We start from the raw sequence: 10,956 nt of genomic DNA, 5'->3' as shown, positions 1-10,956 counted from the left end.
TTTTAAAAAGAGAGAATTTGCTTTTGACTAGGTAGGTGAGATGCAGGTGACCTGGTGGCTCTAGGTACACTCTGCTCTAGCTGAATGCTCAGGCTAGACCTGTAGGACGGTAAAGAGTGCTGACGTGGGGAAATAAAATGAGCAGCACACTCGAGTGCGCTGACAAGAACTTACTGAATAAAAAAAACAAGTCTAACACTCACTCCCAAAGTACAAGAATGGCTAGGTGTCTGACAGGGGATTATGGTCTACAGCTATGATTTTAAAACCAAAATCATTATGTAAACGTGCAAGGGCCGACATGTTTAAACATACCTTTGCCTCTTCAAGGCGCCCAAGCGCTTTAAGCAGGTTACCCAAGTCACTGCGTACACAATACAGATCCTGTAACAAAAGACAGAAAAAATAAACAACTACCAACTGATACACACAAGACACACTAGGGCTGGGTGATATACAGAATATTTACAACTCATTTCATATTTTGTTATAGATACTACACTTTAGTAGCATTGTGAACCAAGTGGTGATTATCTGGCCACTAAGGTTCAAACTATTTAAATGATTTGATCCAAAAACCCTGCAAACTTCCTGATATTGTTTTTCCTTTGTTTATTATACATATTCAAGATAACTATAATTTTTAAGGGTCTAAGCCATTGTTTAGGCTTCTTACACTCATTTGAAATAATGGTTACACAATAAAACACTGAGATATTGCATATCATCAAAATTTAATTTTATTTTCTATATAGCGCCAGATAGGGGTGGGCGATATGGCAAAAAGATCATATCACGGTTTTTTTTCAGAAATATCACAATTCACAATTTTATCACGATTCTTTGTCATGTTGGTTTTACAATTTTGCAAGTTGTTTGAGCAAGTTGTTTGAGCAGTACAGTCTACAGTCTAATTAACAGAAACTAATTTCCCTATTTTAAAAACAAAGCCTTTCAAGGCAACAAAGTATAAAATACAAAAAGAATGGCAGATAAAGTGAGCGAAGATAATAAAAAAAAAATTCATTATTTTATCTTTGTTATTAAAAATAAGAACAAAGATACACATTACAAATAAACAATACAAATAAAACAAACAGTGTTTTATTTTTCAGGCACAGTAGGTGTATTTAGCAGTAGCATTCAAGAAATTGAATTAACAAATATAAAGAGTGAAACACTATATACATCAACAGTATCAAAGTTCTTCAGTCAAGAGCAGTGAGTGAGTTTTCTATTTATGTTTTATTAACATTAAAAGCTTATAATTCTGTCAGTGTTTTATTTTTATACCATCATTTACTCACTCTCAGGTTGTTTTAAACCTGAATGAGTTTCTTTTTTCTGTTGAACGTTATCTATTTGATAATTTATATTATTAAATTCAATGTGGACCAGCTACTGTTTGGTTACCCACATTCTTCAAAATATCTTCTTTTGTGTTCAGCACAAGAAAGAAATTAATACAGTTTTGGGACAGCATGTGAGTGAGTAAATAATGACAGAATTATAATTTTTGGGTGAACTATTCCTTTAATGACAGTCGGCAGCATGTTTAGTACTGTCGCTTTAAGAGCTGCACACATCTAATATACAGGCACGCATCCGTTTTTCTCTCAACCATTTAACTTTCCTTTTAGACAAAAGCAACTGTGTTTATATGTAAACCTTGTGTGTTTTTGACAGTATTAGCGCAATCAGATGCGATACATAACTTAGTTCAGTAATCAATGTTGACTCAATAACCACAACTGTTCTTAGCAATAACACTCTCTGCACATGCGCAGAAGATAAAACATAACTTAACAATCAGGCGCTGTTTGACAGGCTTTTAGTGTGTGCACGCTTCAGGTGTACGCGCACTGGAAAAGCACATCAGAACAGCACGCAAATGAAATAGATTCCGTTTTTTTTTTTTTTCCTGGACTCCTTTTTAATGGTTAAATGACATTTTATTAATCAAAAAGCATGTCTAATTAATTAAAATCATGAAACTTAAACAATTTAACATCAATTTATTAAAAGTTTAACAAATATTACGTTTAGGGCCCTATGAAATGTTTTATTTGTCCAACCTTATGTTTTATTGTAACCAAATTCTGTTTTAGCATGTCTAATTTGAAAGCATAAAACAAGTTTCATTTATTCTTACAATAGCCTTATGATTTTTTTGCTCAGAAATTGTGTTGTGTATTTACATTTTGTTTTAAGGCATAAAACATTCATTTAATCTATCTTTTAAGTAATGAAAATTAAACAAATTAAATTTTTTGGAAAATAAAGGTCATTTAATATTACAATTAAAACATTGAAGAAATATTGAATGCCTATTCCTTAAAAATAAGGTTTTAATAACTTTAGTAGTAGTAGTAGCAGTCTGTTACGTACATTCTACTCAAAAATAGTAATATATTTCTGCCAATGCCCTCAAGTTAAACCAAACGTTTATTTTGACGGGTTGCCGTGAATACATTTACATTTCTGTCTGTGTATGACATGATGATATGTCCTCATTAGTGAGACGGCAGAGGGTAATATCACCGGAAGCGTCACAAGCGCTTCAGTACGAGTACTACACAAAACTTAAATATGAATCGGAGTGGGCTTACACGTGTGTGTGTGTGTGTGTGTGTGTGTGTGAGTGAGTGAGTGAGCGCGCGCATCGGGCGGAACTCCGCTGTGCGTGATACAGAGAGCGCGACCATAACGTAGAGACTGAAATGACATGTTGTCGTGTAAAATAAGATAAATAACATAAGGCTATTTAGTTTGCTTAATGAAAGAACAAGGTATAGACATGTTCTATAAGAAAGGTAACTTTAAATGACTTCTGTTGTGATCTGGCGCTATAGAGAAAATATAATTAAATAAAATTAACTTGACCTTCCAGGGGGGCGGGCCCCCCCCCCTAAAATAATGGCAGGGGAAACACTGTGTAACTGATAGAATGTGCGCTGTAGCACGATATTACAATATTTCTCCAAAAGCAGATTGTGGAGACATTTTTATCGTCCACAATCAAAAATCACCATATCGCACACGCCTAGCGCCACATCACAACAGAAGTCATTTAAGGTTACCTTTCCTATAGAACAGGGCTATACCTTGTTCTTTTATTAAGCAAACTAAATAGACTTGCTATTTATCTTATTTACATGACGGCATGTCATTTCTGTCTCTACATGGTCAGGCGTTTACAATTCTCCTCTGCTCTCTGTATCATGCATGGTGGAGTTCTGCCCCGATGTGCGCACGCTCACACACACACACACACACACACACACAGGTGAGCACACTTCCACCAGCGAACAGAGAGAGCGCGCGTGTCGGAAAATGTTTCCCAGGCTTTAACCAAAAGCTGTAAACCTATTCTCTGAGACATTTTGAGGCTTAACTCACAGGATTGTACTGGAGAGCGGACACATATGCTTGAACTGCTCCCTCCATGTCCCCTGCTGCCACCAACGCTGCTGCCAGGTTGATGTATCCATCGATGAAGTCCGGTTTGAGACGGAGCGCGTGGCGGTAGTGCTCGATGGCCTCCTGAAGTTGACCCCGTTCCTTGTAAACGTTGCCCAGGTTAGAGTAGGCCTCAGCCAGCATGGGGTTCTGCTTGATGGCCAGAGTGCTAAAGTGGGCAGACCTGCAGAATTAAGAATGAAAATTTAGAAAAGAAAATGAGACTGACATATTTCCACCATGTGCAACAAACACATCCCCTATACTGTTCCCTTAAAGAAATGACCCAGGTTATTTGGAATTGAATTTTTTATAGAGAAAATAAGCATGCTATCAATTAAAATGATTGTTATTCTTGCATAAACAGTGTTATGTTTACAGATTTTTAAAACATTTTCAGAGGACGGATTACAGTTATTGCTGTGGAAAACTGTTCTCACTACTTCTCAACTTCCATTATAATGAGATTCTACTTCTACTGGGCTGTGAACTTTCATAAAATTTGTAAAATTAATTTGTAAAATTAAAGATCACTTTCTTTGAAATGACTGTATGTGCACAGTAACCCTAAGAACATGGATTACACAAGTAAATAGGGTCCATTTTGGTTTCACGTTGACTCTACAAAATGTATTTTAATCAGAAGGCCACAACCTTCATTAGCAATATAAAAAAATAATAATAACTGCCTCTTAAGGCAGGCCTGAGAGCACAGCCTCACAAACACCACACCACCAATCCTTCTTCCCAAAGAGAAGCAGTGAAGCAGACCCACAGACCGTGCTCCTTGAAGACAGAGCAAAGGTGGCCATCTCACCTGTCAAGCCTGCGGCACTGGAAGTGGATAGAGGAGAGCAGCAGCAGTACGCCAGTATTATCCGGCTCCTGCCTCCACAGCTGCATACAGTGGCGTTCAGCCGCCTCAAAATCTCCTGACTGATATTCACGGTGCGCCAGCTCTGCCAACCCTTGGAAGGAAAGCATACGTTTGGTTGGTTCTGAAGCACCAACGCAACCCAAAGGAGGGGGGAAACAACATGTTAGAAGAAATGGAAATGAGATAAAACTAAATAAAAAAACAAACAAAACAGACAAGAACAGTGGTGCTGTTTTAGAAAAATTAACGCTATAGTGTGGAACCATGTTTATGCTGTGTTATATATATATATATATAAAGCAATTGTCACTAGGGCTGAACGATTTTGGAAAATCTAATTGCAATTTTTTTTTACCAATATTGAGATTTAATATGCAGTTATTTCTTAAAGCTCTTTATGTTCTGTATTATTCAACAAAGACAAGCTATAAATCATTGTATAGTATGACCAACACAATATTAGATAGATTAAACAAATGTTCTTTTCTGTAGGCCAGGCCTATATGTTATAATGAAATAAATTGATATGAATGGGATTTTTATTTAACAACTACAATCACAGCATATTGACTGATTTGTTGAACTTCCAACCTTGTAAGCATGTAATAATTATGACAACATAAAGCACTGACAAATAAGCCTGGTGTAAACATTAATATGAAAGTCAGTAACAAATCACACAAACTAAAGTAGATTGCAGAAATATAAAAACAAATCTGTTGCTTTACCACACTACTTTAGGTCATTCAAAGTCACTGTAATAAACATATGTAAACATGTGCACTGCACTAAACACTGTCTGTTAACTTTAGACCAGTGCTTCTCAAACTTTTTTTGGTCGCGCCACCCTTTAAATCTATAAAAAAAATCTGCCCCCCTTTCCCGGATCCCCATTCCACCTCAGACTATCAAATAATTTCACTATTCACATTATGAAAAATTAATGCTTTTTTAATTTAAAAAAAACTTACAGGGAAAAAAAAAAAACACCTGCATCATTGAAAAATAGCATAGAGAGAATAACTGTTGTTATTCTCTCTCTGTTATTTATTTATATTTTATGGGTTTCATGCTGTCCGCTAAAGCGTAGGACACACACAGGCTTTCCTCCTCACCAACGACATTAAACACGTGTCTACACCGGACGCGAGCGGCAAAATACAGTAGAACCACTGATCTACAATAGAGAAGTCATTATATATAGATCAGTGAGTAGAACCCATTATAATCAGTGACGCTGTCTACACTGAATGCGGCGTGACGTGACAAAGCCCGACACTAAACTGATGCCTCGTTCTATTTATGACGTACTACTGACACAAAGTTAAAATGATGTGCACCGGTCGCTTTATCGCGTCCAGTGTACAGCTGTTGCGGCGCGGCAACTGTAGCGTCCGGTATAGACCCGGTGGGTGAAGCCGAGAGCAAGATATGCCTGGTCATATTTTCTGCATTTAGCTTTTGAATGACCAGCAGCTGCCTGGGTCTGTGCGACTTCATCTATGGCTTTTCTCTTCACTTTCACAAACCGATCCATCTCCCATTCTAATGGCGCTTTTCCACTGTGTGGTACGACTCTGCTCGGTACGGTTTGCGTTTCCACTGCAGTTCAGTACCGCTTTAGAGTGGGCGGGATTATTAATGTCATTATAGTTGCGCCGCCTCTACTACCACGACTCCTAAAAAAATTTTCATTCCACGTCGCCCCATCAAGCTCTCACTGGATCCGCTCCTCTGCTATCAACGAGAGGAACGTCTGTACTTCCGCAACAGACAACAAAAGTTTTTGGTTGTTAAAAAAAGGTGCGTTCACAACAGTTGTGTTCGGTCCTTCGCTGGCTGGCAAGTTCAGTGACGCAGTAGAGACGATTCTCTCCGGCCAATCCGTGATCAGCAGAGTTTACACGTCACGTTTTGGTAACGGTACGGTTCACTTGGAACCCCAACCAAAATGGTACTAAAAAAGTACCAGGTACTGTACCCAGTGGAAAACTCCCCAAAAGTGAACCGTACCGAGCCGTACCGTGCAGTGGAAATAAGTTACGTCCTTTGGCTGTTTACTGTTTTATTTCTTTTCTTTTTCTGCTGACGGCCCGCGCTCGACTTGAAGCAGCGCTGCTTAGACCGATGGGTGTGTCATCAAAGTACTGCGAGAGCTATAAGAGCGCGGACGTCTCCTTATGCTTTCTCTTGCCGTAGTTTAATGACACACACCGATCGATCTTCAAGTCGAACACACCTCTTTACTCTCGCGTGTCACGTGACTGAGTGTAATCGCAGACTCTGCGATTGAAAAATCACGTTTTTTCATATCGTGATATTATCGCAAATGCAATTAATCGTTCAGCCTTAATTGTCCCTACAAAAAAAAAACAAATTTTCTAAAACTAGCACTGATGGTTCCTGTAATGATGATAGCACTTTTAATGTACTGCCATCAAAAAATAAATAAATAAATGTATATATATAAAAAAAAGTTTTTATTTATTTTTATATAAAACTTGGCAGCTAATGATATAAAATGGCTGAAATTAACACATTGAATGTTTTAAAATTATTAATGAATTAATAATTTAAACAAAAGTTATAAACCTTAAATTCAAATGCAAAGGAATCAGGAAGAAAATGAGAAACAGAGATGAGGTTTGATATGAATGAGTATTATGTGATATGAAGGTGCAAAGGACAGATTTTTAAAGAGTATTTGAGAACTAGCTTCCTTTCGATTCAAGAGTATGAGTTTAAATGAATTGACAGGAAGAAGAATTTGCATGAAATTAAAGTAAATTCAACACGGTCACAAAACAGAGTAATTTCACTAGTCCAAAAAAGCTTAGAAACAAAACTATATTTGCCTGATTAGCCATATTTAGCTCCATTTTAAATTAGAGCAGGTGCCCGTCATCGCCCATTAAATTAAACTTAATCATCTATCCAGCAATAGAAACTTTCCATATCAAACACTCAATATTAACACCATTTAAATGTTTCTAGAAATTACCCACGTTGTATAATATTACAACATATTAAAAGGTTCTCAAAGTGAAAATTAAGTACTTAAAAACACAAAGTCATTGCATTCTTTTTATCAAATTTCATTCCATTTCAATGTTAAATTCCAAGTTTGAATTACAATTTCGCATCCTCTTCGCTACCTACCTCCTTTCAAATTTTGGAATTGAAAATTTAAGGGGGTCATATGATGCTGCTAAAAAGAACATTATTTTGTGTATTTGGGGTAATGAAATGTGTTTGTACGGTTTAAAGTAAAAAAAAAAAAAACATTATTTTCCACAGACTGTACATTATTGTTTCTCCTCTATGCCCCGCCTTTCTGAAACGCGTTGATTTTTATAAAGCTCATCGGTCTGAAAAGCGAGGTGTGCTGTGATTGGCCAGCTATTCAGTGCGTTGTGATTGGCCGAATACCTCAAGCGTGTGATGGAAATGTTACGCCCCTCACCATACTGTGATGCCGTGTCCCGGCCGGAACGACGAGACAAAAACATTAAAACCCATTATAAACGAGGCATTTGTTGCATCCAGTGGAGACATAATTACTGATTATAATGACTTATACTGTCTTTTTACGCGTTGCGTTGCATCGCGCCGCGTAAACATAAAACCATGTCTGCATTTGTGATCAGAGAAATTACAAACTACAAGCACTACCCAAAACTCGTGTTTGAATCATAAGTGGCAAATCCTTTAAATGAAAACGTTAGGGCTGCACGATAACTCGCATGCGATATTTAACGCGCATCTTGTCAGAAAATATTGCATGCGATTTATCGTGCAGCCCTAGAAAACGTACTTACGAGAGTCAGAACTGCCAGTATTTTAGTCTACTCTCCTAGGATCAGTAAACAGTCCTCCATAAAATGTGCTGCACACATCTGAACAGTGTTGTAAATACAACTTAACCACTGATTTCTAGTCGTGGCCTCTTTTGGAAGACCAAACAAAGTAGTTTCGCTTTCACAACGAAACACACAGAGCCTTCAGGACATGGTGGCGGCAACAACAATACTACAGTGAGAATAAAAGTTACGCCTTCTTTCTTTGCGTGAACATTTGTGCGGCGTTATGCAAATCTTCCCACACAGTGAGGTAGGTATGTGGGGGCGTGTTAGAATGAGGCGTTTTAGGTAGGCGTGGCTGACTCAACTTTTATAAAGAATATCTCTTTGGATTTGAGACTTTCTCCAAAGAGAAAGGAAAAATTGAAATCGCATCATATGACCCCTTTAACACTAAATACTAACAAACATCACGTGTTATGACTATAAAAATATACACAGATACAAAAAGACCGTCCATAAGGCAACAATACACGAGGAAGCTGGACATCTTTTATAAGGACACCATCCTAATAACGTTAGTTGGCTGCTATACCCACCCTAGGCTTGAAAAGATGAGGAAAGAAATGATACTAACGTTAGTGTTGCTGACTGGAAATAATCTACTGCAACAAAAACTACTTGGCAGTTTACTCATGGCACGCAGTATTATAGCGCTATCACACCCGTCACAAATAGACTACACATTAAATCAATAAAAGCTGAAGGCCACCGTCGCAAGCGTTTCCATGTCGAGCCAAACGATCATTAATGCCATGGTTACGTTACCTGTGCTATCAGCCACGTTCCCCACCGAGCTCGCCATCTCTCCTTCGCTCTTCACCGAGTCCTGTGCGACGACTTGAGAGAAGATGTCAAATATAAAGGTCTCGGATGTATTTAATCAATTTAAAACTAGGTTCGGATATTATCGCGAGAAACGCAGAAATCTTCGGTAAACAGCCTGCGGTCTTCCTGCTGCTAAGCTAACGCTACAGGAGAAAGCGGACAAATTCACGCAAAGAAAACGCCTTAAATTGTGTTCTTCTCGACGTTACTTGCTCTAAGCATATATACCTTAAAGTCTTAAACCTTAAATCGAGATTGATGCTAAAATTGGCGAATTTATATTCGATACTTTCACCTCTGCGGTATTTTTAGCTAACAATGGCTTCCAGTCTCCACCGAAATGGCGGATGTGACCGGAACTTCTTTTTCGAAGAGGAGGGGCGGGAATGTTAAAAAAAATTAGGTCCACGGAAAAAATTGCGTACGATTCTTAAATAACTATTTTGAAAGCATTCTTCGACAATTGTGCGTTAGTGTATATATCAGATATAGACAACATTGAAAGTTTAGTCGTCTATATCCGTTTTCCAAGTCCAAGAATTGTTTGTGTATGGCGTAATCCGAAAGTAGACTGTTCTTTGGCTCTATATGCTGTATCATTGCGCGAGCTCCACTACACAGATCAGATAGTTCAGATGGGGTGCGGATGAATACTGCGCGCTGTTTAGGCGGGAACTCTCAGTCTACTAAACACCACAGATATCGCCATACTTTGAACAGCTGATTAATTACAGTGTCTTAAAGGGATAGTTCACCCAAAAATGAAAATTCTGTCATCGTTTACTCGCCCTCGTGTCGTTCCAAACCCGTATGAGTTGCTTTCTTATGTTGAACAAAAAAAAAGATGATTTTGAAGATTGAAAAAAAAAATACTATGGAAGTCAATGGCAACCACCGACTGCTTGATTACCAGCAATCTTCAAAATATCTTCTTTTGTGTTCAACATAAGAAAGCAGCTCATACGGGTTTGGAACGACACGAGGGCGAGTAAACGATGACCGAATTTTCATTTTTGGGTGAACTATCCCTTTAAGACAATATTTTTCTGAAATTGTATGTTAAATATACAAATGTGGCATTATCTAATTAAATTTGCATACGTTTCAATACAGAAATCTGAACATTGAACAAATCCCATTTCAAAATGTATTGTTTAATTATACTAGCATGTTAGAGATGAATGTTTTACAGGGGTTTTTGGGGATCTCCTTTAAACGCTCCATAAATCAGAAACAGCCAGAAAATAATAATAATACAATTCTAAAATAATAATTTTTAAAAATGTAGTTTTAGGAATAAAATATCATATAAATCAGATATAGAAAGTTTTGTCTATGTAAGTGCTAGATGCAAATAGATGAGAGTAATTTATAAATAAATACATAAATCCCAATAGTGAATATGGTGATATGATGAAAGGCAGTAATTTGGTACTGCATTAAAATGCAATTAATACATTTTAAACAAATATTGGTCATTTTCTTGTACATTCATTGGTTATTTTAAAACTGAAATGAAGAACTGACTTTTTCAAAACAAAGAAAGCCGAAATGAGTGTGCAGTCAGAAATGGAAGAGAGGAAAGAGAGAGCGCAAAGGAAGGTAAGCCATTAAGTTGAATCTGGAGTGAAAAAAGGATGAGGGGAGTAAAATGTAGATGTTTCAATATGTTGTAGATTTCATTTTCATCAATATTCTGTTAGATTTCATCAAACTGAATGCCGACAACAAACGGGGTTTGTTAAATGTGTTGTTAAATATGTTTGTGTAATAATATCTGTTAATAAAATTTAAAAAAAACCATGCTTTTGTAATTGCTAAATAAGATACAGCATCATTTTTTTCCAGCTAGCCCACCTTACCTGAGATGCACTTGTTTTGAGCATGATCTCAAAATGTTTATTGGTATAAACCTTCCGGATAACACATGAT

At 37.2% G+C, this 10,956-nt stretch overlaps 1 protein-coding gene across 1 annotated transcript in view; it reads right to left on the bottom strand.

Annotated features, from left to right (window-relative positions):
* LOC107567359 (UDP-N-acetylglucosamine--peptide N-acetylglucosaminyltransferase 110 kDa subunit-like) overlaps positions 1-9,382 on the bottom strand; it is a 37,044-nt gene extending 27,662 nt beyond the window's left edge. The window contains exons 1-4 of the mRNA XM_016253027.1: positions 8,965-9,382; positions 4,277-4,427; positions 3,400-3,643; positions 316-384 (exon numbers count right to left, since the gene is read on the bottom strand). Coding sequence (XP_016108513.1) covers positions 316-384; positions 3,400-3,643; positions 4,277-4,427; positions 8,965-9,001 — 501 coding nt within the window. The 5' untranslated portion in view covers positions 9,002-9,382. The remainder of the gene's footprint in view (positions 1-315; positions 385-3,399; positions 3,644-4,276; positions 4,428-8,964) is intronic.
* Between the last annotated feature and the right edge of the window lie 1,574 nt (positions 9,383-10,956).

Source organism: Sinocyclocheilus grahami, unplaced genomic scaffold, assembly GCF_001515645.1.
Source record: "Sinocyclocheilus grahami isolate Dianchi unplaced genomic scaffold, SAMN03320097.WGS_v1.1 scaffold1150.1, whole genome shotgun sequence".
Classification (NCBI taxonomy): domain Eukaryota; kingdom Metazoa; phylum Chordata; class Actinopteri; order Cypriniformes; family Cyprinidae; genus Sinocyclocheilus; species Sinocyclocheilus grahami.
Note: the sequence above shows the minus strand (reverse complement) of the source record. Positions and strands in the feature narration are given on the sequence as shown.